Here is a 27,160-nt window from a genome sequence, read left to right as displayed (position 1 = left end):
CTAGAGTGGTCCTGGGGTCTTTAGGGGCCTCTCCACCTTCACGGTGTGGGGGTCACACTCCAGCATCTCCCGGATCCACACGTCGTTCAGAGCACCCTCGATGAACTCCTCTAAGGTGATTATGGCTAAATGGCAGCCAACACAAAGAGACTCTATTTATCTTCACATGAAAATGTATAGCATCACCTTTCTCTCATCACAAAATGTATCTGTGGCTGATATTTTTCTCCAGCACAAATGTTTGTCTTTTGAAACAAGATTTTTTCATCAGTTTGTTTCTGTCTGCTGCGGGAAAGCTGCTGGGGGAAAATGTGAACTGGTGACCTGCAGTAAGATGCTTAAGAAAATCATTTTAGGCAAGATTTCTTATTTCCCATTTTAAAGCAGAGCTACAGATAGAGTGGTTATGGTTTTCAGCTGTGTCCATAAGCTTTATTCTGTCAGCAAAGCTGATGTGAGCCGGAGCCCACAGCTGGTACACAGGCCTCAGTGCAGGCAGTCCAGGCCCACAAGGCTTCTCTCCTCAGGGGAAAGGGCTGAGACGATAGACTGTCTGCTGCCCCCTGCCTATTTTTACTACAAAGGGCCCCGTGCTGAATTAGCTTCCACTGGCAGCGGCAAACCCTCCAGCGACGGATGGCAAGCGCTGCGCATGTGTCACATGCCACTGTCACTCATACTCACACTGCTGAGGGTACTGTGTACATTTTAATACATATATATGCTCGTACTGATGACAGAATTAACCCGTAGTATCGTATGAGGAATGGGATATGTTCTTGTTAACCTTGAGTGTTCTTACCGTTATTGTCTTTGTCCAGCCTGACAAATATCCTGTTGGTGCACTCCTCAGCAGTCAGGGGGTTGGGCTGCGTTATGGAGGCTGCAACGCTCATCTTATACACAGCCTGGGTTAGAGTGAAGGGGTCAGAATCATCACACAGTGTGCTGGCATTCCAACACGTGTGCTGGCATTCTAACACGTGTGCTGGCATTCCAACACGTGTGCTGACATTCTAACATGTGTGCTGACATTCCAACACGTGTGCTGGCATTCCAACACGTATGCTGGCATTCTAACACGTGTGCTGGCATTCTAACACGTGTGCTGGCATTCTAACGTGTGCTGGCATTCTATCACAAAATCCGAGAATACATGGATGCAAAAATTCCTACGACAAAAGTATGAAACCAGTGCAGTCTTGTTTATCTTGACCTAAATACAGAGTTTACATCATGTTGCTTCAGCGGTGACTGAAGAGCATTAGTGCTCCACAGGGGCGCCTGCCTCAGACATACTGCACTCATTTTAAAATGTCCTCCAGGGTTCATTCTGCACACTTTTCCCATTGGCCCAGTCGTTTGCTCTTCCCGCCGTTATGGCACTGAATGGAATCAGTCGTCAGTTAGCCTGTTTGTGAGGGAAGAGCAGCGGTCCCAGGCTGCTCAGTAACAGCAGAGTGAGTCGTATGAGCACAGGGTGATGTATAATGAGGGGAGCGGGGTCCCGCCCAGGTGAGACAGGTGTACCTGCATGATCTCCAGCATCTCTCCGTGGGTGATGGCCCCGTCTTTGTCCTTGTCGTAGAGCTTGAAGGACCAGCGCAGCTTCTCCATGGGCGAGCCCTCGATCAGCATGCTGATGGCCGTCACGTATTCTCGGAAGTCCACCACGCCGTCCTGAGAGGACGCGGGAACGAGGAGAAAAGGCCGTTCATTCTGCCTGCAGTCCACACTGTGTCTGTGACTGTATAGAGCCTGGCCTGGAGCAAGCCAAGGGGCTCTGCTTTCACTGCCAGTCCCGCTAAGCTATTTCATGCATTAACAGCTGTGTGTGTGACTCGCTGGTGTCAGTGTTTACCTTTACGTGAACAGCTTGTGTAATCCACTTACAGAAACAATCCATTAATCGCCTTTCAAATTTGAGAAGCTCAGCCAAATCCCCCTGAGTCTGCCTTTGCTGAGACTACAGAGATTAAGAGTCTCAGGTTTCTCTCCATAATTCAGGGACCTGTGCATTCTCCCCTAAGGACTCATTTACACACTGTGCAGATTGCTCAATGAATTTATTTCACCTTCATTCTGAGGCTCATTTACAATGCAGGTCCAGACTACAATTTTCAATTTGCACAATTTCTCATTCAGAGTTCTGCTGGCTAGAAGTTGTACCCAGTCTATGCTTAAATTATCATTCATCTCACTATAATTAGCTCATCTAATTGTGCATAATACATTGTAATAACATTATTGCAATACATCTGATGAAGGAAGAAATTAAAGTTACCCATCATCTGAGGTTACTGTAGAGCGTAATGTTAATGCTCCAGTGTAACCCTGACAGCCTAATGTGTATTCTTACATTCCCCCAAGGCTCTCTCACTTACACCCACTCATTTAGCACAAATATCCTCACAGAGATTTACAGGGCAGATCCTGCAAGATCCTGCACATCTGAGTTTCCTCTTACATGCAGGGCTCCTTTGTTAGTTCTGTCTTTTCTGAACAGTTTATACCCAGCCATGACATACTCATCTCTAACCTTTCTATTTCTCCAAGCCTCTGCAATGCTAACAATGTCATTGCCCTAAGTTACCATAAACATATGAGTTTACACCTCTAGTATTCAGTAAAGCACACTTCAGATATTACCTGTGCTGCCTCTCCCCCCTCTTCCCTGGCCCTGTTGCAGGGAACCCCACACCTGTGCTGGTTTCTGGGCAGAGTGTGTCACCCCCTCCCTGGTGACAGCGCACCCCTGTGCTGGTTTCTGGGCAGAGTGTGTCACCCCCTCCCTGGTGACAGCGCACCCCTGTGCTGGTTTCTGGGCAGAGTGTGTCACCCCCTCCCTGGTGACAGCGCACCCCTGTGTGCGGGAGGTGCCAGCCTACCCCGTTGTTGTCCAGTGTGCGGAATATCTGCTCGGCGTATTCGGCCGACTCCGTGCCCACCGTGCCGTTGCAGAAGTGTCTGCGGAACTCGTGCAGCGTGATCAGGCCGCTCGGACACTCGTTCATGAACTTCCTGCCAGAGTGGAGAAAACAGAGAAACCCTCAGTACTGCAGCTGCAGACTCACTGCCTCAGGTGAGTGCAGGCAACCTCACTGAGCCACTTTGCAGCCTCTCACTCCTCATTCAGACCTTTGTGGGTAAAGGTCTGTGTTCCCTTTATTGATATTGGGTAAGTGGGTAAGTATTGCATCTCACCGTTTCACCATTAACACTTGTTTAAGGCTGATTTAAGGTAAGACACAGTACCAAGACACAGTAAAATATCCATACAAAATTAAAAGGGGAAAATATTACTCCATAAGTCTTTTGAACGTAGTTCTGAAAGTCTGAGATCAAGTTGGAAAAAGATGAATATTGATAATGTGTTAATGTCTGTTTCCGTTTATGCAGAAATGGAAAGGGCACACAGGCATACATTACCGAGACATTATGTGTTCATTATAATCTGCTCCTCTAATGATGCTGACAACTGACTGTGTTAGCCAGGTAATGATTGACAGCTCACTTTCACTCCACAACCCAATCCGCATCAACAAATGCTGTTATTTCAATTTCAAAACTTGACACATCATTGCAGAAAAAGAGGCTCAAATGGCCACTTTCAGAATGGGGACCGCCCCCTCAGACCGTGCTGCCCCGCCCCCTCAGACCCTGCTGCTCCGCCCCCTCTGACCCTGCTGCTCCGCCCCCTCTGCCCCTCAGACTGATTTGCCCACAGAGTAAAACTCTAGCAAGGAAAAAAATCGTTGTATATGCTGTTGAATTAATAACACATTGTTATTAATGTTAGTCACTGCAAGAGCCCAGGGAAAACGCTACAAGTCATTGATTCCTGCTCATGGTGAAGGATACTGCCAGCTTTATGGCAACCCAAGAGTTTCTTATAAGAAATGTTATACAATATATATAATATATCATACAAACCAATTCACCATGTAATTCACCATGTTGGTCTAGAAAGCACAATCACAGATCCACAGTATCCACAGGACACAGCATGCATCCTTTCTAAGGATCCCTGCAGTTGGGTCCAGGACAGATGAAGTGACCGTACCTGGCCTCTGCTCGTCTGATCAGAGAGCTGTGGAATCACTCTGTTTTAAAACAGCTGCTTTCGCTTCACTCATCCTCCTGTGAGTTACGCCAACACAACTATCACCGTCCATTACATAACAATGGGATAATGACAACAGCCACAGATTGCTCTGTAATTCAATCAAGAATGACCTGGATTTACTAATTTACTATAATGACATACATAGATATTATTCTTCACCCGTACATTTATATATGCGTGTGTGTGTACATATATAAATATATATATATACATATTGACATTTTAGATTTTAAATAAAGCCTTACCTGAACCATTCATAGAGCTCCATGACATAGGTGCCCCCTCTTCTGCAGGGTAAGGTTGCAGCTTGCCCCATCCTTGACTTGATACAGTCTACTCCTCTACACGTAACCAACATTATATAGCCTGTCCAGCACCCTGTCACTCACTCACAGCGTAGCCAATCACACGTAACAGCACCCTGTCACTACTCTCCACATAGCCAATCACATTTAACATCACCCGGTTGCATTTGAGGAATTGGGTTTTAGGTAAAGTAATCTGCAGGCCAGGGGCTGGAGTGTGACGCAGATGCAATTATCCAGAAACGCTCTGGAGTGAAGCGGCTGGATTTGCAGATGTAGGAACAGACAGGACGACACAGGGCCTCAGCCGCTGATTTGGCTTGTTTCAGTGATCTTATGGGACATTGAACACCTTAAAAGATGGGATTTCACACACACACACACACACACTCTCTCTCACACACACACACAGTCTGACATACACACACACACACACACACACACACACACACACACACACACACACACACACACACACACACACACTCACACACACACACACACAAACACACACAGCACTCTCTCTCACACACACACACACACACAAACACATGCGCACACACACGCATACACACACACATTTTGGTGTGTATGCATAGATGGCAAAGCATACTATAGTTTTTCATAGCACTGTGTAATTGAGTTCAGAGCACGAAACTGAGTGTGTCTGTTGTGTTCTGTTTAGGATCTGTGAATAAAAGTCTGTATGTGTTTTAAATTACATCTGCATCATTACGTCTGGAGTTTCAGCCCGCACAAACAGAAACATTCACCACTGTGGGTAACACAGTTAGCCTCCTGATTTAAACTTGAAATTGAATAATTATCTAAGATGGTGCTTCAGCATAATTCAAACATTACACACACGCACTCTATTTATTTCTTAAATAACATTTTACGTCGTCTGCTCAACAAGGTAGGTTCATTAGCTATTGCTGTTGCATTAGCTATTAGTTATCTATATCTATGTGAAGCAGCTCTTCTACAATCTCAGTCTGTTTCAGTTGCTCCACCCCCTTGCATGCTCTTGGCCAATGGGCATAAAGCATGCTGCAAGTGTCTCTGGCCTCTCCTCAGGACTTGGAGCTTTTTTAAAGCCAATGCAATGGTCCTGGAGACCCGGGAGCTGCAGGGGCACTGACACGGCCAGGGGCACTGACACAGCCAGGGGCACTGACACAGCCAGGGGCACTGACACAGCCAGCGGCAATGACACAGCCAGGGGCACTGACACAGCCAGGGGCAATGACACAGCCAGCGGCACTGACACGGCCAGGGGCAATGACACAGCCAGCGGCACTGACACGGCCAGGGGCACTGACACGGCCAGGGGCACTGACACAGCCAGCGGCACTGACACAGCCAGGGGCACTGACACAGCCAGCGGCACTGACACGGCCAGGGGCACTGACACGGCCAGGGGCACTGACACAGCCAGCGGCACTGACACAGCCAGGGGCACTGACACAGCCAGGGGCACTGACACAGCCAGGGGCACTGCTCCCAATGGAGGCAATGTAATGTTATATTCTTCTCCTCAAAGCAGAGCTCATTTTCTCAAGATATATTGAGAGAGCAAGGGCCTGCAGTCCTTAGCAGAGGTGAAGAGAGGGGATTTGTGCTAGGGGATTTAATTGGAAACCATCTGAAAGTGTCCCAGCATCCCTTTAAAGGCGAACTGCAGTTAGTGTTCAGGTATACTGCGGAGAATGACGAGGGCCTGACCAGTCAAAGTTCCCCTCAAAACGAAGGTGCATGTGTCAACATGATGTAGATTCAGTGGTCCTGAGTATTTTGAACTTCACACTCAACAGTACCATCTTGTGGTGAAAGGGACTCATGGCAGTAGATAAAAAATGTACTTGTGATGTAAATGTGATTTTCAACCCCATTTTTGAAAACCCCACAACTCAATATTTTTAAAAATTATTTATTTCATGTTAAATTATCTATCTCTTCTTTTTCATTGAATTCCACATGTTGAATAACTTGCTCATTACTCACACAGTAATGACAAGCATAACCAATTTAAGGTTGAATATTCAATAATACCTCCTTTCTTCAGTGGGATGTTTGTGATTTTTTTCCTTTTCCATGAGAGAATACAGAGCCACTGACTACCATGTGGCCCTGTGAAAGTCCTGCTTTATCCACTGCAGCTCCACCTGCTGTATCTGCAGGCAGGGTTAGTATTATCATGAGCTAAAGGTCTCCTGGCATATACATTTACTTTGAAAATAGAGAGTGTTCAAGAAAGTTCTACATGTAGGACAAAATGTATTTTATTTACATTGCTTGAGCTTTTGACACTTTGAACCCTGCAACAAACCCAACCCAAGATCAGTCTGCCCAGGCCACATCCAAATGTCAACCATCATGAGAAAAAAACAAAATTGATCCAGCATCAGTGAGTCGGGGGTAAGTCCTACCTGGGTTTCCCAGATGGAGACCCCTGTAGCATTGAATTAATAGTTTTTACAGATACCTTTTCTCAATTCAATATTCAATACAGGTTAATTGAAAAACGATACAACCTATATTATTTCTTGGTTGCACACCACCTTGATCGGCAAATATTACAAGAGTAACTAACGATAAAAACTGCATATCCTCTGTAGATGTTTAAACGAGAAGAGACACTGACTTTCTAATAAACAAGATTTCAGAACACTCACACTTTTAGTTCAGTTGTTTGGACAGAAATGCCTAGAAAACAATCTAGAGCAGAATTTTAAGAAAAATGTCACAGTATTCATACTTTGAAATGGAGTTCGCTACCGATTGGCGGCTTTTATTTGCTGATGTAGGCTTACGTAGTTTTCACAGTTCATTTACATTTTGGACAGCTGCTTCTGCAACGATGGTGAGGTCTGTTTCCAACGCACAGCACAATATCAGCTGTCCGCATGAGTTTCACGGTCCCTGGAATACTGAAACCACGTGACGGCGTTTTACTACTCCATTGACTGTGATTGGCAGCCGAGCTCGGCACTTTTTCCTGGGGAAATCCAAAGTTCCACAGCGATCCGGGAGGAAGTGGGGGCGGGATGTGCGCCGCTGATGACGTCTCCAGCGCCTCGGAGCGCACTGCCGACATGGCGTAAGAGAAAAAAGACTGGACACGGCGTTTGGGAAATCCGATTTAACAGAAGGAAAACACCGAGGGAAGTTTGAAGCCTCTGGATTTATGCACTTCGAATTCTGTACCGTTGTTTTGAGCTAAGTTTTGGTAAGTGCGTCATTTTTGGTCTGAACACTGATAGTTATCTAACTCTGGATCCCATCACTTTTCAGACTTCGCTAGTTTTGATTCCTTTTAGCTGCCTAGCTAAAGTTAACTGCAAGTGGATCTACGTTGTGTTAACTGTTTAGAAAATAACAAACCGATAACGACTGACTGGAATGAGATTTGGGTGGGGCAGTTTTACCGAGATTATTTCAAATAACAAAATTTATAAATCAGTGGGTTGTGAGTTTTCTGCTGGCCCGGGCAAGCCGCTTTAGTCGAGGTTTCCCCCATTTTCTCATTCTTGGCAAACACTGCGTACATGAAAATGGATTGTTATTTAAGAATCAAATCTTGAGATTTGAAATGTTTCAGGTGGCATTTGACTGTGCGTGTACGAGAAGGAGGCTGAGAGCGACTCCCCCGAAAACAGCCGATACATCTGAATGAATCGCGAAATGGAAGATTCGAACTTATAACGGGGTGGTGCGAGTTGTTGGCTAATTGCCTAAGAGAGGGCAAAACGTCTGCCTTCGGGCTAATTGAAAGCACATGCAAAAGCGTGCAATTGCTTTGAAACAACGTCTCCGTTCGGATATTTCATAAGTCACGTAGCACGTCGCGGTGCTGAGACAGACAAAGCGGACGCGTTTTGTTTCATGCTGTAATATTGCGTGTTTGATTGACAGCCTAACTGCGACCAACTTTCCTGGCAGCGGGGAAATGTGCGTGAGCAGAGCGCGTTGAGGTGGCACAGCTGGTTCGCGGCTCCGATGCAAACCTGCCGTGTAATGGAGGTTACCTGTGTTTTAAACAGCCATTTCACTTTGGAGTGATGTGCGCAATGGCCAGCACCGTATGGAAGAGCTTTTCCACAACCTGGTATGATTCTGCGTAAGCAAGTAAATATTTATTAATGTGCCGTTGTTACGTAAGAATTTCTGCACGGTAGCGTCATTGTGCGTTGAGGTGAAGAGAGGACAGCAGTCAAACATCATTTCACCATTTAAAATGTTAAATTATCAATGAAATTCAACAATGATAAGAATAAAAGTAAATATCAGTACGGTTCTTGGTATGACCATTAAAGGAGGACCTTGCTGTGAAAATCGCCATAGTTTGAGGTTGGTTTTATTTATCTCAGAGGAAATAATTCCTCTGTTGGGTTGAACATCCACTTCCATTGTGTGTGAGGAATGTGACCCTGTTCCCCAGAGACATATATTTTTTTTCTGTGAAGGGATTTATGTGTTTGTGACATTTGTGAGAGAGCAGCCAGGCAGGGTGGCTGCAGCACAGAGCCTCAGTGGCACTTTGTGGCAGCTGGCCGAGGGAGCCGGGTAACGGCAGGCCTTTGCCTCTCTGGCAGAAGCGCCGGTGCGGTCACTTCCTGTGTGTGGAAGCTGTGCACTGGAGAGCATTCTGCACTGCCATACAGGGGCCCGCTGCCGCGACTCTGCGAAAGCAGGGCCTGCACCTCCACTCTAATCACCAGGTATCACCGCCTCTGCTGCGCTTTTTAGGGGCAGAGGAATTCAAATGCACTGAGGATGCACAGAAATGCGCATGTGATTCTGGGAGGCAGTGAACAAGTTGTTTATTTTGAGAGGAGTCTGTCCCAGGGCAGCCCGCGTTATCTGTGAGGACGTGTGTCTGGTGTTAGGCTTTGTAGCTGGTGTGAGCCAGGGAGACTGGAAGCCTGTGGTGACTGAGCCAGTGGCTGTACGTTCATCTGTATTTACATCGTTTTTTCCTAAGTATGATCAGGACACGACAGGTATTGCTTACAGCTAGTATTGCTTACTACTCTGTAGGATGGTCCTTACCTGATGTTTCCCCGTATTCCTCTAATGTGTTCTTTTCATTTCAGTTTTGGTAAAAGCATGAATTAAATGGCACACAGAGAACACAGATTTCCTGTGTGATCTGAATGTTTTAAGCAGAGGGAGATTTTTTAACTGCCCTCCTGAGAAAGATCCAGTGTTTTCCATACTGCACCCCCCTGATCCTGGTGCAAACCCAAGGATATGTTTTACCAGGGATGTGTTTTGTAAGCTATTGATAGTACAGCAGTGAAGCTGTCTGTCCATCTTCAAGCCATCTGGATAGAGAATTCTTTCTTTTCAGGGGTCTGCTTGAAATCTCCTAACCGAAAGCAGCACTATTTTTAATCAGATGGGACACTTCCCTAATGCGACGTAAACATTGGCTTTCAGATGTGGAATGTTGGTTTGCTGTTTTTTCCGGCATGTTCCCAGGCCCCTGTTAGGGACAGCGCGGAATCAGTGTGCTCTATCACAAGTGTATTTGACATGTAACTGCTTCTACCATGTTTACACGGCTCCCAGATTGGCTGCGTAAACTATAATCTTAGCAGCCTCTCTGTTTGGAAACAGGCAGGGAGTTAGTGGAATCCTGCCAGGTTCGGGGCTTGCTGGACCCCCAGACTCAGTGAAGTAAGCGGGGATCCCCCACAGCTTAGTGCTAGGCCCTACACGTGGCGCTCTGTGCTGTAATTGGGCCCAGTTGACTGTAGTGTCTGTTGCTTGAACACCACCATCTCTTAATCAAACAGTCAGTTTGCTTTAAAACAAATGTAAGCTTGTTGTTTTGTTTGACAGAATGATAGCTGTGCTCAGTAGGAGTTATGCAGTAATGCTTTCCCACTCGTACTTGTGTTGCTTTGGGTCTGTGTTTTCTTTACTCTTGTGTGACATTAGGAGGCTTAGGCTTGGCTGCAGGTGTGGGCAGGTGTCAGTCGGAGGCCCTGAGCCGCAGGTGGGAGGAGTGACCGGGAGAAGGGACAGCGCTGGCACCAGGAGCACAGCTTGGCCGTCTGTGGAGACATGCTGTAGATTTGCCTGTAAGACTCAAGGATGAGAATCTATTCTCACAGAACAAGTAGATGCTCAATACATTTAGCAGGATGTTCTCAGGTCTTGCATTCGATATTTAAAGCTGTGTTGTCTTCTTGTCAGGTGACTTTGCAGTCAGTGTGGCTTCCTGCCCTCATTGGACAGTAGGCCCTCTGTAGTGCTCACCTCCTGTGACTCTCATACCTCAGCTGAGGGCTCGCACAGGTTCGGACTGATGCTGACTGGCTCGCTGTATCGGCCTGTGAGACGCCCGTATTGGGCCAGGGGTGTTCCTCTCCCTCAGTGCCAGCTACACAGCTTGGCCATTGGTGAATGATGCCAGCCCGTGATGCAGCTGTGAGCAGTTCAGCCATATCCAGGGTCTTGTGGATTTAGCTAGAACTAGCTGATAACCTCTGAGGCAACACATTTCACTGAGCTTATTAAACACCATGATGTTTGTATACCTTCATTTGCCAACTCTCTGGCATATACTGTACAGACCTTTTAGTGGGTAGAGCAACAGCCAGCTTTGGTATGCAATGACTTATTTTCTGCTCAGTAATTTCAGTCAGTGCTCCAACAGGAAGTACCAGGAGGAGGATGTATATATTAACTCTCCATATTTGACAGCTCTAGTGCTGCATAGTGCTTAGCGTCACACCAAAAATGTGCTTCAAAGGCGTGTGTAAAGAGCAAAGGAGATTTTTTACAGTGCCACGTCTTTAGTAGTCTCTGTTTAAGTTAAACTTCCTTTGGCGAATATACTGTAATTACCAAAGCTGTCATTTTGGGCACTGACGACAAGCCTTACGTTAAAGGATAAAAATAGCTGAAAGGACTTGTTAAATTTGGCATAATTTCTGTTTGGTTGTACTGAATAATTGTTTAATTTGACACTAAGCCAGTATGTCGGGTTTGTTTGTAATGGAGAAACCCATGGAAGCTGGTTGATTTGACAGAACTGTGCCGTTATGCTATATGATCACAGCTTTCCATGCTGTTCTCCCGGGTAAACAGGATGTGGCTGCTGAGAGTTGCCTTGCTCTGCTGCTACAGGCCTTCTCCCCTCTCAGTGCTGCTGTGTACATCAATACAGCTGAGACATTCCACACATAGCTCACAAATAAAGTGATAAAGTCTCTAATCAAGGCTTTCTGATTCAGTGGTGCTGCTGGAGGAGACAGTTCTGCTCAGAGCAGCATGCTTCAGTAAGCCAGGGAAGCTTCTAGAGAAAGAGGTCGTCTGACTGAGACAGGGAGCCCCTTCGCATTCAGGCCGCTGAGAGGAGTGTAAATTTAGAGGTTTTCCCTGTCTCCTGGTCTGAAATAGCGCAGGGTTATTGCAGACCGGCGGCTAGCAGCCGGGCACTCACATGCCTGGGATGTGTTCTGTCCTGTGCTGGCTCAAAGCACAGATCTGGGATGTGTTCTGTCCTGTGCTGGCTCTAAGCTCAGATCTGGGATGTGTTCTGTCCCGCGCTGGCTCTAAGCTCAGATCAGGGATGTGTTCTGTCCCGCGCTGGCTCCCAGCTCAGACCTGAACACACTCACACAGCTCCACAGCTCTGTGACCTGGCAGGGTCTTCGCACGGACCCCGCTCCGCTGCTGACGTCATGGCTGACGGACAGGTCACCAAACGCACGTCATTAGCTGTCCAATCACAGCCATAGCCTGAGGCTGTCGGAGCGAGAGCCATGGAGAGAGAGAGGAGACGTGAGACAGGCCAAGGCCCAGTCACCTTCTCAGTGTATTTCTCTTAACAGCGGCTGTCCGGCCCCCCACCACACCCAGCCAATCAAGACATTTCTGTATCAAATTTCTCCAAAAATATGCCATTACTGGTGCTGGAAGAAATGTCTGCTCTTAGGTTGTTAGCAGTATGGAGTGCTTATCTTTGTGTGTTGACATTGGCTTACTGTAGCATGTTAGAATTGTAAAATGGCTGTTCTGTAGAAAGCCAGTGTGAGATTGCTTTTACACAGGTGGTGACTCATAGCTAAGATTAGTGCTTTTCCCCATTCTGGCTGAACTCTCCACTGCGTAAGAATCTGTAGAAAGCAGTAGTGAACGTTTGTGTCGAATCACAGTTAGAAATTCTTAAACAATTCTTAAACTGCTTAGGAGACAAAGTTCACCTCTCGCTCTCTGCTGATTGGCTGTGCTTAGAAGGCATGGCCTTTCTCCCCAGGATTCCGGGTTCATAGTGGCTGGTAGCAGCTTTGTTACAGGGTTCTGGCTGCCTGGCAGAGGATGGTTGTAGTGTCTGATCCGCAGCTTTGGTTCTGACAGTGGAACAGCCCCTCGTATGGGTCACGTTCAGCAGCACACAAGCAGCATAATCCACCCCACGCCCAGTTACATAAAGCTCCGAAATATACTTTCCCATATGTAATTGCAGGTAGGAGAGACAGACGATCACGCTTAGGACAGGGGGGTTGAGATCTAGCCTGAAGAGGTGGGTCTTCAGTCTGACAAAAGATGGCCAGTGGTTCAGTTGTTCTGACTGAAACAGGAAGCTTGCTCCTCCATGTAGGGGCCAAGACAGACAGTGGGTGTGGTCGGGATGCGAGGTCACGAGAGGAACAGCCAAAAGTCCTGAAGAAGCTGAGCGCAGTGGTCTGGCCAGCGTGGAGGGCTGGGCAATGGGGAGAAGAGAGAGCCTCTGTAGGCTGAAACCAGCGTTTTGAAGAGGAGATACAAGAGGATTTGGGAACGTTGTGGACCAGTCAGGCAGCAGCATTCTGTATAAGCTGCAGAGGCTGCAAGGAGGGAGTTAGAGCAGTGTAGGCGGGACAGAGTCAGGGCCTGTACCAGGGAGCTGGGCTGAGGAGGCTCTGAGCTGGGGTGAGTGCACGGCAGGGTGGGTCTCTGAACTCTGCCATCCTGCTAGCACAGCTGCATGCTCAGGGTGTGTTTAACATGCATTCTGTGTGGCTGCACCCACCACAGCAAACACTGTGGTCACGCCTGCTGAGTGTGTGTGTGTGTGTGTGTGTCTGTGTGTGTGTTACAGCAAGAGCGAGGACACTTTCCACCTCACACCAAACTTCAACTCCGCTGTGCGAAGAGTGAGTAAGAGTTCAGAGGTCCTTGCAGTGACTGCCGATGCAGGAATTTTTATTATCAAACAAGTGTTGATCAGACAACACAAAGATGCAGTTTGCTTCATGGTCTGACACAACCACAAGATGCTGTTTGGCTTTCATAGCCACACGCTTTTATAAGGGCAGGACTACACAAACACACTGGAGTAAATGTCTCTTGAGTGCTGTTGTTTTAACACTTCCACCCACAGAGGGACAGGAAGTCAATACCAACAGGGAGACAGTGACACAGGTTTAAATTGCTTTCCACATTTCTGAATGGTTTTTTAAAAGAGCTGTTTACTAGGAGCGACTACAAGCGGCCATTTGCTGTTCTTTTAAATAAACAGTTGCAGAAACTTGTGTATGTAGAAAAGATGATTTAATGGCATAGCTCTAAATATTTCCTAGTGTCTGATTGCGCAACTCTAAACTGAAGGGTCCATTGCCTAACTGCATTCCCATGGTCTCAGTCCTCGTCTTATTTTGTCTGAAGTGTTTGGTCTTGCTCCAGTAGTGTGCAAGAGTGTTATGTAAGCAAAGTTTCACATGCAGTATTTTTATGTTTGCCAGGATAAATGAATGCAAACATGAGGAAAATCGCTCTGAGTCCCATCGCTGTTGGAACTGCCTGTGTGAGGCTGGGGGTGAGCCAGGTGTGAGTACCTGGAAACACAGTGTCCCGTGGAGCTGTGGCATGTTTGGAAGCTTTGGGGGTTTGGAGTTTTTGGGAGGTTTGGAATTTTTGGGGGGATTGGGGTTTGGGGGTTCATGCGCTTCTCTCTCTGTTGGCAGCAGATTGTGTGGACTGGCTGTGATGACTCTGCTTTTCAGATGGTTCTCTGCAGAAACGGCTGCTTACAGGTGTGAGTGGAATGCGTGTTACGCAGCTGCTGCAGGTGGGAACTCATGTCAGCGTGGGGTTTGACCAGGGCAGAAACAAAAGCATGATCTCGCAGGGGCTTCTGAAACTGGCTTCTGCTCCAGCGTCCTGCCCTGGAGAGGCACAGCCAGCCTGGAGCCCCGAGGCCACTGAGAGAGCTCTGTGGGGATGCCTTTGAGGATGTGGGACATTTCAAATGTGATTTGACTCTTTAATGGGATTCCTGCACTAGTCTGCGCTCCGAACAAAAGAGCAGTTGAAATGAAACGGTTGAAAACGGCAGCTGTCACATGCTTGTTGTGTTGAGCTTCTCTGTGAGGTATTTGTGGAATTTTCCTTTTTTGACCGTCAGTCTCCACAGGCAAGTGATTGGAGATGGAGCCTCACGGCCCCACGTCCCTGGATACTGTGCCATGAATGTGCAGTAAATATAAAATCATCATTACAGCCAGCAGTAATTTGATGCAGGAACCCTGAGCCTGAGCTCCACACTCCTCTGGCTCTCTGCTGCACACATCTGTAAACACTTAACACAGATCATCAGGCAGTCTTTACCTTATGCGCACCGGTAACCTGATTATCCATGCTTTTTTGAGCTGTTTGCATTGATCACAACTGTCTCTGCAAGCTTTGATGGGAACAAACAGCATTTGCATGAACAGTCTATGAAGAGCCAATGGGGATGTGTTTGATATAGTAAAGTATTAAAGCACTGTAGCAATCATGGTGAAAAATTCGGAAAGTGAGTGTATACATACGTCAGTGTGTGTGTTTAATATGTAGACACACAGACACAGAAATGGTAATACTGTGCATGAAAGGGTTAATGAAATGGGCTTTGTAAGTGTTTTGCAAGCTGACATTCATGTTAATGATTTCCCACTTGTTCTCATGTGGGTCTCTGCTCTAAAATGGTGGTTTATCAGAGGGGTTTTCAGTCTTGCTTTCTGTTTCTGGGGATGAAAGGCATCCGCAGATTTGGTAGAGGAGAGTGGAAAGGGTTAATGTCCCCGGCACAGGGCTCCCGTCTCTCAGAGTTATGTTCCCTGCACTTCCCTCGCACTGTTAGAATGTGGACAAAGTCGCAGAAAAACACTGCTGTCAGTTTCTTTTTTTCCCTTCTAAAACGGGTAACCTGAAGGCAGACATTTCTCAAGCCTGTGCCAGGAAATGCCTCCTGACAGAGCAGGCCGAGGGAGGGGCAGAGGTCTGTGTGCCAGTTAGCAGGCTGCATAACTGCCTGTACCATCGAGATGAGCTCTGGCTCTCCCTCTCTTAAAGGAGCCTGTTAAGGACAGCTCTTAGTGTTCAGTGCTTTTGTTTCCCGGGAAACCGGGGCCTGAACCCGTGCTCAGGCCGTGCTGCTGCCTTTCCCTGCGTTCTCGGTGTGTGGCGTGCAGGGGAAGCACCCCCCTCTGTCCCGGGTTCCAGGCCCCGGGGCGGGTGACCAGAACGTGTCTGTGGGGTTTTTCCTCCTTCAGCCTGCAGGCCTGGAATTCCAAAGCCAGCGTGAGTCATTTCCTCCGCGCCCTTCATGCAGCAGTCAGAGTACATGCGGTGTGCCCTGCTGCCATGCACTGAAGCAAAAACCAAGGGCAACAAGGGGTCTTGCTCTTTAGTAAAATTGCAATACCACCATTATTATTATTATTATTGCCTTTCTCTGAGTGTGTTGGGGAAGGCAGTGAAGCCTCGGATGCCTCAGATAAACTTGCACATCAGCTTGAATTGGACTTGTAAATAAGATAATATCGTATCAGTATCTGAGTTCCCAGGGCTTTAGGGGAGCAGTAAGATTCACAGTAAGGATGGATTCAGACATGAACACAGCAAGTGCTATGAACACTTCACCTAGCCTCTATGTGATGATTTAGGAATCCGTATAGAATGAAGTTGATAAAATTGTTTGGTTAATCTAAACTTGTTGATGTATGATATATTGTTGAGAAATAATGGAACTGTTATCTCAACGTGTTAATGACCTATTGCCTTCCTCCCAGCCCTTCTTGTAATGATATTACTAAAAGTTACTCAGCTGTTTATATTTCATGTGTTGAATGCCTCTTTGTGTAATCATTTCTAATTTTAATCATAAAGTTGTAAATATAGCTTTAGTAAAGGCAGCGTGAGGCTTTTCTTCTAAGGGATGTCATTTATACTTTAATACTTTCCGCAACACATCACAGTTTGGGGTGTGTCTCTTTGTGACACCCAAAACGGCAGCTTCCAGCCTTTAATGGAGTGTGTCAGCAGAGCGTTTTCGGGGGGAATCTGTTGCCCTCGTCTCTGTTTGGCTCCTCAGCACAATGGAATGTAGAGAGGCCAGCGAGTGCAGCCAGACCTCCGCTTATGCAGGAGAGCGCTGGGATCCTGGCGGCCATGTCTATACGAGGCCTTAGCGAAGCACAACAAACCGCTGGATACGTGTGTGAGGTTTGTTTAAAAAGGCCCTCTGCTGCTGGCAGGGTAACCGGCCCAGTGCTGGGTTTTCCCAGGCTGTGCTCCAGCTGCTGACATAAACCTCAGACAGAGAGTCATATTCCCCAAGCAAGGGGCTGCAGTACAGCTCCATCCTCCCTCACATTTGCTACTGTCAGAGCTGAAATGGATCCAGCCTGGGTCTCGGTGAGGCTCAGTGGAACCGTGTCCAGTTTTATTGGCTAAAGGTTTGTCTGATTATTGTTTGGAATATGACTGTCCTTCTGTATTCCCTTAATGATCCACGCAAAGGTCAGTCATGAAGACAGTATTAGCTGGTGAGAGCAGCTTTTTCTGGCACATTCAGTTGCAGCAGAGGTATGCTGCTTGCTTCTTCCATAACTTTTCAAAAGGTTCCAGGGCTTTGGTCTTTCCCACAATGCTTTGCATGTTGGGCGTTCTCAGCTAGTTTCACCTGTTTGGGTTGCTTTTATTTAGGGTCAGGTAAATGGGCTGTGGAATTGAACATGTCTGTGCAGTGAGGGACGTTCATGGCGAGGACTGCACCACCACTGCTTGATTACCACAGGTTGGGACTACAGTGAACCGGCCAGCTGTGATTTCCGGTGGTATTTAAATTAAATGAGTGGTATTAAATGGTGGTATTATATGAATGAGATCAGGTGACATTAACCAGCTGTAGGTGAGGACCTTTAAAGTAACACATGCACATGAATTTCTCCATAGTGATAAAATCGGATGTTTTCTACCCAGACACCAAGATCCCAGGGCAGTAGCATTGATGCTTCTCCCCTCTCCTGTTTGGCTGGAAGGAGTCCTGTAGCTGCAGCTTGAGCTGTGTGGGAATTTCAGTCATTTTCCTCACCCTCCCATAGATGCACTGTGTGTGCTGTCTGGATTGAACTGTGGATTTCTGTATGTGAACATGACCTCTGTTTGTTAGGACACGAGTCCAGTAAACAGTCACGTTGTTAAATCAACAGCTCGCACAGCTGGTGTTGTAAGTACTCAGAGTAGGGGAAGCCCTTTGCTGGTCAGTCAAAACTTGAAGGGTCAAACTCTCTTGACTTGAGTCCAGTATTTCTAACTCCTGTTACTGTACTTTCTGCCCCCAGCAACTGATCCAGGATTAGTCTGCCCAACCCTCATCCTAATCCAATCAGTTTTAAATGGCAGAGCACATCTGATCCAGGACCTCTTTATCCAACTCTAATTCCAACCCAGCAATTATGGGGGAAAGTGGTCCAGGTTATGGTTTTGGGACAGAGCCTGTGTACAGTGTCAGAAGTAGCCATGTTTAGTGGCTGGCCTCGAGTCCCGGTTCTGCTTGGAGCCGAATATTTCGGTTGGCTCTGCAGCAGGATGTCCTCTGGTTTGGGAGAGGGAGGGCAGTGTGACTGCAGGCTTTTTGGGCGCTTTACCAAATGCCTGCTCGCAGTGGATCCTCCTAAAACAAAGAGCCCCCAGTGTTAGCACTGGCAGTGCAGTCACTCAGCCAGTACACGAGTTAAACGGCTTAATTATTCTTTTAAACTGTTTTTACTGCTCTGTCCCCAGGGACAGCGGAAAGGCAAGCAGAGGCGAGCAGTGCCACACACACAGATAATACAGTCTGTTCCACAGAGAAATTCACTCTGCGTCCGCAGTCTCTCTGTCTCTCAGTGATGAGCAGACAGCAGACGGGCAGAGCTGCATTCGCAAGTTCAAGGGAACAAATTTAAGGCTCATCCGGGTGCATTTTTGCAAATAAAGGCTAAGGCCTTTCGTAGTAGTCATTGCTACAACTTTGCCTCACCAGTTAGAACCACCTTTATATATGCCTAATGCCACAGTGCAACTTTGCTGACATCATATTATATGCATCTTAAATAATAAAATACAATTAAATAATTAAACCTTAGTGTCATGTTTCCAGCAATTCTGAACAATGAGAACTCTCTCACATCCTTCGTTTGGATATCATTGGCAATCATCATCATAGAATCATAGACTAATCTGTGTATTATCGGGATTATGAACGGTGTGTTGGTGCTGAATCTGTTGTATTGATGTCGGTTATGAATGGTGTGTCATTCTTGAATGTATTGTACTAGCGGTGTCAGGCTTCCTTGAATGCGCACTGAGCGTGTTGGCGTTTTACTGTTCCCTGCAGTGCCGTTGTGGAGGGTTGTGACTTGCTGCTGCTCAGATTTTGCGAAATGTTTTGAATTCCAGGCATATCTCCACATGGCGATGAGTTCTCTGAAAGAAAGGCCGCATTATCACCAAAATGGCCCCTCTCTCACGTCACATGACTGAGGGGGCCACAGGAAATGAGCATGGACACCGGCAAAGCCAGGGGCTTAAAGGATGCGTTTACTGCCCTTACATGTTTGCATTTAAAGTGAATGTCCTGATCTTACCTTCACTGGCATCTTAGCCTTTCCTTAGCCTGTGATTTAGGAAGATGCAGTCTTAAGGGACTGGCTGTTAGCAGTGAGGAGAGAAATTACGGACACCCCATTTGCATTTGTATGGTCTGAACAGGAGTCTCTCTGTTTCCCTACTGAAGTGTGTTGTTCTGTGATTTCTTATCCCCACAGTGGGGAACTGTTTGTTTCAGAGTTTATAGTGTTTGGCTCATAACTAGTCATGAACCACCGTGGAATACATTCATTTACAAATAGTAATGTTTTCCTTTGCCTGGTATGTTCATTTACTGTGATGTGGTGCTCGGCTCTGACATCACCCGATATGAGGCAGCACTTAATATGAGACGCTGTGTGCTTATGGGAAAAGTATTTTTTCAAATTTCTGTTTTTCCTGACTTTTGGATTTTTCAGATTTAAAACTTTTGAGTTTGTTGTAATGTTGCACATAGATCCGGTGACAGAGATGCAGAGACATTCTAACGGATATACATTACATCACATTACATTACATTACATTACATTAATTTAGCAGGTGCCCTTATCTAGATCGACTTCTAGCACAAAGAACAAAAGTGTGCATATATATCAGAGAGGCAGAGAGTGCAGAACACTTTATCACATCACTGCACCCTATCTGCACCCTATCTGTAGAGCTTATATTATATTATACCACCTTAAAACAACCAAAAGGTGTTAAAGGTTGCAGTTTGACAGTACTGGCTCCCCAAACCCTGAAAACCTGCTGATGAGGTCAGTGAGTGACAGCGGGTGATGAAATGCCACACACTGACTGGGTACCTGTTGTGGTGTGATGTGACAGTTTGTATGGTCACACTGTGAAAACCTGCATTTTAGTTTTACCTCTGGTTAGTTTTAGTTTTCTTACTAAACAGTGAATCTTTGTAACCCCGCCCTCTCTGCCCGCTCCTGCGCCTCAGCCTGACCCCCCCTCTGCAGCTGAGCCACGGCACAGAGCCCTTCTCTGCTTTATCCCGCGGAGCACCGGGGGGGTGGGGGGGGGGGGGGGGGTTTGCAGCTGGGAAAGCCCAGGTATGTGTGGAATGCCACACTGCAGGGACTTGTCAGGCATTCCTGTGTTCACCACAGAGCTGCTGCTCTCCTCCTGCTCTCCTCCTCCTGCTCTCCTCCTCCTGCTCTCCCTCTGCTCTCCTCCTCCTGCTCTCCCTCTGCTCTCCTCCCTCTGCTCTCCTCCCTCTGCTCTCCTCCTCCTGCTCTCCCCCTGCTCTCCTCCTCCTGCTCTCCTCCTCCTGCTCTCCTCCCTCTGCTCTCCTCCTCCTGCTCTCCTCCTCCTGCTCTCCTCCTCCTGCTCTCCTCCTCCTGCTCTCCCTCTGCTCTCCTCCCTCTGCTCTCCTCCTCCTGCTCTCCCTCTGCTCTCCTCCCTCTGCTCTCCTCCTCCTGCTCTCCCCCTGCTTTCCTCCTGCTCTCCCCCTCCTGCTCTCCTCCTCCTGCTCTCCTCCCTCTGCTCTCCTCCTCCTGCTCTCCCCCTGCTTTCCTCCTGCTCTCCCCCTGCTTTCCTCCTGCTCTCCTCCTGCTGTACCAAAAGCTGGCTGGTGATAGGCTACAGTCACACCATGTTATTCTGAGGTGTTTAAACAAGCGTCCACTTCTGTGTATCCAGAAAAGCAGCCTCTAGCTAACCATATCTTTCAGGAGCATCATTGTCCTACTGTTGCATTATATCTTAATAGAAATTACAGTTGCAAACTGCTTGAGTAGGAGCCCTCTGATATGAGTAAATCAATCTGATTATGTGAAAATACGCAGAGCTGGTCAGGTGAGCGTGAAAGATGCTTTGTGAGGATTAGAGAGGCCCGCAGGACCAGGCTGCTGTGTTTACTCTCACACAGCTGCGATATGTGGGAAAACACTGACCACATCAGAACCAAACACCAGCTTGCTTTCATGCTCAGTGTGAGAATTCGAACCTTGACGTTAACTCTGCAATCCTACGACACACATGGGTTATTGTGCTTTCTGTAGCTAAAGGCACAACAGTAGCTGGAATATGCAGTTATGAAGAATTGACTGTATATATTTTGCATATTGTGTCCTCTTGGCCCTTCATGCCTCTGAGAGCTCCTGACGGTTTGCACTGGTGTGGGATTGAATGCTGTCTTCTAAGCTCCGCCCGCTGGCACACGGTGACTTCCTATTGGTGCCCTGTGTGTTCCGCAGGCAGCTGGCAGGGTCAGAGTGGCTGTAAACCCACAGGAAGCAGACTGCTTTTCCCCTTAAAGGGAAACACTAAATAGATATCATCTCCCGGGTATTTGAAAGGAAATTACAGGAAATGGCTTTAATGTGTGTCACCACAGAGGCTTTCAAAGAATGATGTGGCATTTTATTGGCTGGTTCTTCCATCAGGGACTGCTTACGGCATTAACAGTTTTGCACCTTATACTCTACACTCTACAACCAGTTGTTTCAGCTGGACTCTCACTGTGGCAGTGCAGGTAAAGCACTTGGACTCTCACTGTGGCCGTGCAGGTAAAGCACTTGGACCCTCACTGCGGCCGTGCAGATAAAGCACTTGGACTCTTACTGTGGCCGTGCAGGTAAAGCACTTGGACTCTCACTGTGGCCGTGCAGGTAAAGCACTTGGACTCTCACTGTGGCCGTGCAGTGAAGCATCTTGCTGAAAGGCTCAACAGCTGCATCCCACCTGGCCTGGAGTCCAGCGGCTGGGATCCCAGTGACTCTGCCGTGACCCCGGCATGACCCCACAGCACTGTGCTGTCTGCCTCGTCTGTTTGCATGCGTGGATTGATGACCTGAGATAACTGCTGGAAATGAACTCCACAGTGCTTACCAGCATTGTCTAATAATTACAGAAAAACTGAAGTCTGCCGATTCTCGGGAAGAGATTTTCCTGCATGTGATCGATGTTATTCTGTGTGTTTTCCCAAGGTGCAGCAGCAGCTTGAGACATGATGTCTGACGCCAGTGACATGTTGGCGGCCGCTTTGGAGCAGATGGACGGGATCATCGCAGGTAAAACGGCTTTATCTGGGCGGAAACCAGACACCTGGAGGGCCCTGAAGATCTGACGCAAACATGACCTGTGCTTTGACCTTGTTTAGCTTAGAGTGTTTTGTTGACTGCTTTGAGTTCTGTGTATGTCTACGCTAGCCGAGCAGCATTAGTGCTTATAGCCCTGGAGTTCTGGGTTGAAACACCATGCCACCAACATCGATTTGATGTTCACAACCTTAGTATAGCAAATTATGTGATTTTTGCTTTGCTTTTTGTAATTTTGATCTCAAAATTACATCCAGGAAAAGTAAAGCTTAAATTGGTTACTGGCAGTTGGTTTTGAAAAATATGAGACATTAAGAGGGTTAGAGTTGAGATATTATCTGCGGTGACCTTAACCTTGTTAATCTGGATTTGAGCTTTCTGTTGCTCCAGCAGTGGCTTAAATGGTGTTATTATTCAGCCTCAGCCCAAGTCTGTGCAGGGCCGTGAAATTCTGCCCAGCGCCTCCAGGTGAAGTGGGGTGTTTGCGGTTTGGGGCTGAGTATGTGCGGGCAGAACGGGCAGTGTGTTAATTATAGAGCTGCAGTTTCCTGTGGAAGCTGGCTGCTGGGTCACATGGCCTCCTCTGGCCCTCCGTTACCCGGACGTCTGTGACCTTTAGCTTCTTTTGATTGGCTCAGCTCTGCCTCAGGGCAGCAACAGTATCATCTCCGCTAATCATTTTAATAATGTGATAATTTTGCACGAATCTGAAGACATTCATGTCTACTTTCCTCTCCTTTTACTCTGAAATGCGTTATTTTTAGTGCGCTGCGGTCTGGCCTGATTAAACAGACGGGGTGGTTATAGTATCTGATGTGAGCAGTGGTCAGAGTGAATTATGTTGGATGTGAAACCGCAGATTAGAGCTGTCTCACTTCTCTTCTCCCCTCTGTGGCTGCTCTTGGTCATTTTGTTGATGATGTTTTGACTGCAGCAAGCCGCCATTTTGGCTCAAACATGCCTTTGACCAGTGTGGGTGACCTCATTTCCCTATAGGCTCCAAGGCGCTGGAGTACTCCAATGGCCTGTTTGACTGCCAGTCCCCGACGTCACCCTTCATGGGCAGCCTGCGGGCGCTGCACCTGGTGGAGGACCTGCGGGGGGCGCTAGAGCTGATGGACCCGGAGGAGAGGGACAGCCTGCGCTGCCAGATCCCGGACTCCACTGCAGACAGCCTGGTGGAGTGGCTGCAGGGCCATCTGGTGAATGTTCCCATCATGCACCAGTTATACCCCACACTGCGGCACTTACCCATCATGCACCTGCTACACTCCACACTGCGGCATTTACCCATCATGCACCTGCTACACTCCACACTGCTGAATTTACCCATCATGCACCTGCTACACTCCACACTGCTGAATTTACCCATCATGCACCTGCTACACTCCACACTGTGGCATTTACCCACCATGCACCTGCTACACTCCACACTGTGACATTTACCCACCATGCACCTGCTACACTCCACACTGCGGCACTTACCCATCATGCACCTGCTACCCTCCACACTGCTGAATTTACCCATCATGCACCTGCTACACTCCACACTGTGGCATTTACCCATCATGCACCTGCCACATTCTCTCTATAATACTGCCTTATGTAGTGTGTTTACTCAGATACATCTCATGGTAATCTGTCATGTTGAAGTGCCTTATGGGGTTCGAGAACTCTCCTCCATGTGGGATCACTCTGTTTGGTTTTACTCGTAAATGAGCTCAATGTTGCTTGGAAGAGCTGCTGTTTAGCAATGCAGTGAACTGAAGGATGGGAGTTTCTATTTTCATCGTGCAGTTACATTGTACAGATTGCACTGTAGATTTGGTATGTCTGTCTTTCTGTCACAGTTGATTGATAAGATGCTGTGTCTGTGTTTCAGCAGGGCTGAATGGGTGTGTCCCATTCTGGAGAGTCTCTCTAGGGTTATTTCAGTGGGTGGTCTCTATCGGGTTATTTCAGCAGGCAGGCTCTGTGGGGTTATTTCAGTAGGCGGTCTCTGCAGGGTTATTTCAATCTTGGTGATGTAACTGCGTTCAGCTGAAAGGAGTAAATGTGGTGGAAGAGAGCCGGACAGCGACAGCATCCAGGCCCCTGGGCCCTCCCTCTATCAGAGGCCACCACCCGAGTGGCCGGTGCAGCTACTGTGCGATTTGTACTCAACACTTTGCTGTTTAATGTGGGAAGGAAGGCCTTACTTAACCTCAGTTCATACCGTTTGTCCTGGGAGAGTCACTGTTGTGAAACACTGTGCTTTGATGAGCTCTGTGATGTGTCTCTGAGTGTTACCTCATCTGAGGTGACTGAAAACATTTAAAGCACAGTTGCCCCAGAGCAGTGGTTGATTTTTTTTTTTCCTGTAGTAGTGCAGAGACTGACCTAAAAATGTCTTTAAAGTGACACCATACATGAGCCTGACCTTTGCACCCCTGCAAAGTTTGCCATAAATCTCCAAATTATGAAAAACGTATTTTGACCTAACCGCTCGGGTCAGATATTTATAGAAGACTTCACCTCAGGCTTCTCTCAGGCAATTAGCAGTGTCCTTGTCTGGCTTGTTTGTGCAGGTTGGTATTTAAATAAATAAGCAGGAACTGTGTCCACTGAAATGAGCTGTGTTGTGACTGCCCTGGGGCGGCCAGCGTCAGACTGACAGCGAAGGATAAACGGCACTGCTTCCGTTTGATTCGCCGGGGTCTGGCCCAGCCCGCACGCCTGCGTGGGATTGGCCAAGGTGTTGCTCACAGCTCACTTGCGTCAGTGTCTGACCTGCTGCTGAGGAGGTTGAGGAAACATGTCTCTGGTTTCCCTTGAAAGGAAGGAAGTTGCTTTTCCAGTGTGCAAGTCCAGTACACTTCACAATGCAGTGAGCTTATCTGGGTGGTGGCTTGACCTCATCATTTTAAGATGATCTCTGATATGCTTTTGTCAGGCATTCTTTAGGCGTACCTCTCCCCAGTTATGAAAAATGATGCGTCTCTAATCTTAGAGTTGGCATTTGTGTACAGGAGTAGGCTCATCTCAGAGTGACAACCTCTGCATGCTGATTGGAGGATAGGTGCTACCCTGCTGATGTCATCTGAGTAACAGCCAGGCGCTGATGACAGCCTTGAGCTCAGCTTACATTCCAAGAGAATGCCTTAACCACTGAGCCTCCTGGGAGCCCCAGCAGACAGGCCGTCTGTTAAATCTGACTGCATCTATCCAGGCTGTCACATGTGACACCCCCTCAAGGTCTGCAGCATGAAGTGCATGTTCAGGGCTTGAAGACTCTGCTGTAAGGAGGCAAAACGCCTCAGCGTGAGTGTTTTCCATCAGGAATGTTGCTCAAATTGCACACAAGGAAAGTGCTCCCTGAGGCAGAGACTGACCTTTTCAGTAAGTAAGCTAAATTCATTCCTCTGCGCAGTATTGCAGAGGACACTCTCGCACCCCCCTCTAACACATTCATAGATTATTTGGTACATTGGGTTCAGGGTACAGGATTTCAGCAGGCCAGGCTTGTGGAAGCATGTTGTTGAGCAGTTGAACTCTCTGATGTTCTCATGTACCCTGCCGGTGATCTGAGTCCTGTGGGTGTTTAGGTCTGTTGCACTCCATATATGGATGTTCACATATTTCCATATATGGATATGGTCTTGTGCTTCATTCCCGTACACATCCTTTAAGCCTGCCTGGCTCCACAACACAAGTGGACTAAACATTAAATGGAGGCTGAAGCTCTACGGATGCTAGCTTGTCACAGCACCTGAAGTCATGAAAATGTAGATGTGTCCAGGCCAGTCTGTAGAAAGAGCCTGTGGAGTAGACCCAGTCTTTGCATGTGATAAATATTCTGACCATATCTTATCTCTGTTTATAATACCCTTTCTCTGACTGCAGTAAAATACCTTACCAGTTTTAGATGAAATCTGTTTTGAGTGTGGGGATTGAGGGGAAAATCTGTTAGGCCAACACATATCTGCCAGATTGTGAGGGTTAGGGGTGTTTGGATTTTCTCTCTGGTTTGGTGTGGGGGGCTTTGAGAAAATAAATGACTGAGATGATTGCTGTGGATAAAAATAAGTGCGTCTAAGTGCATCGCTGACAGACACAGGCACACTGAGGGCAGACTCCTCTCCTCACAGACAGCGTGCCTTCAGAGTGTACTGTCAGTGCGTCTGCTGAACTGAAAGGCAGGGGAATACTGGCAGTTGATGCCGGAGATCATGAAAAGCGTTACTCAGCCTGCTTCCTCTCCCGCAGCCATTTATGGAGTAAATGCTTTACAGTCACATAGAGTCTGCAGTGATCTCAGTCGCATGTAACGCCTATAGGGAAAACCGCTAACTGCCGAGATAATCGGTTTCATTTAGAACTGTCTTTCCTCTGTGGGAACGAGGACCCTTCCCCTCCAGTTCTGTCAGATTTCCAGGTTTTTGCCCATGAGTTCCAGTCTTGAGTTGCACTAGGTCTGCAGAATACAATGGCTCGCATATATAGACTATATATAATACATGGAATACAAAATATCAGGAAACTTGAAATTGGCTGAAATTGCCATCATTAAGTATAACCCTCTTACCCTTCGGCAAAGTCATAGTGAGTTCTCCTTTTTGTTGTGATCCTTTCAGACGAATGGGCACATCTCTCTGGGTGCTGATGTCTACCAGGACAGGCTGGCTCGGTTGGAGAGCGATAAGGAGTCCCTGGTGCTGCAGGTATGTGCTAACAAATCACGTCTCCAGCATAACACTAAGCATACTGTTGGAACTGTAAGGCAGATATAGGGCTGTGTAATAGAGACAGTT

The 27,160-nt window shown here is 47.4% G+C and overlaps 2 protein-coding genes across 11 annotated transcripts in view; one reads left to right on the top strand and one right to left on the bottom strand.

Moving 5' to 3' along the window:
* si:ch211-245j22.3 (uncharacterized protein LOC563798 homolog) lies at window positions 1–4,442 on the bottom strand. The gene is made up of 5 exons (XM_036519639.1): window positions 4,372–4,442; window positions 2,889–3,021; window positions 1,531–1,680; window positions 803–908; window positions 1–125 (listed from the first exon to the last, which is right to left on the bottom strand). The coding sequence occupies exons 1-5, from the start codon at window positions 4,440–4,442 to the stop codon at window positions 1–3; spliced, it is 585 nt and encodes a 194-aa protein (XP_036375532.1).
* A 3,044-nt stretch (window positions 4,443–7,486) lies between these two features.
* The window catches only part of LOC118771795 (liprin-beta-1-like), a 37,932-nt gene continuing 18,258 nt past the window's right edge, over window positions 7,487–27,160 (top strand). For all 10 annotated transcript variants that reach the window (XM_036519844.1, XM_036519843.1, XM_036519841.1 and 7 more), the window contains exons 1-4: window positions 7,487–7,660; window positions 22,260–22,343; window positions 23,367–23,572; window positions 26,984–27,070. In XM_036519844.1, coding sequence (XP_036375737.1) covers window positions 22,280–22,343; window positions 23,367–23,572; window positions 26,984–27,070 — 357 coding nt within the window. In that variant the 5' untranslated portion in view covers window positions 7,487–7,660; window positions 22,260–22,279. The remainder of the gene's footprint in view (window positions 7,661–22,259; window positions 22,344–23,366; window positions 23,573–26,983; window positions 27,071–27,160) is intronic.

Source organism: Megalops cyprinoides, chromosome 25 (assembly GCF_013368585.1).
Source record: "Megalops cyprinoides isolate fMegCyp1 chromosome 25, fMegCyp1.pri, whole genome shotgun sequence".
NCBI classification, from domain to species: Eukaryota; Metazoa; Chordata; class Actinopteri; order Elopiformes; family Megalopidae; genus Megalops; species Megalops cyprinoides.
Note: the sequence above shows the minus strand (reverse complement) of the source record. Positions and strands in the feature narration are given on the sequence as shown.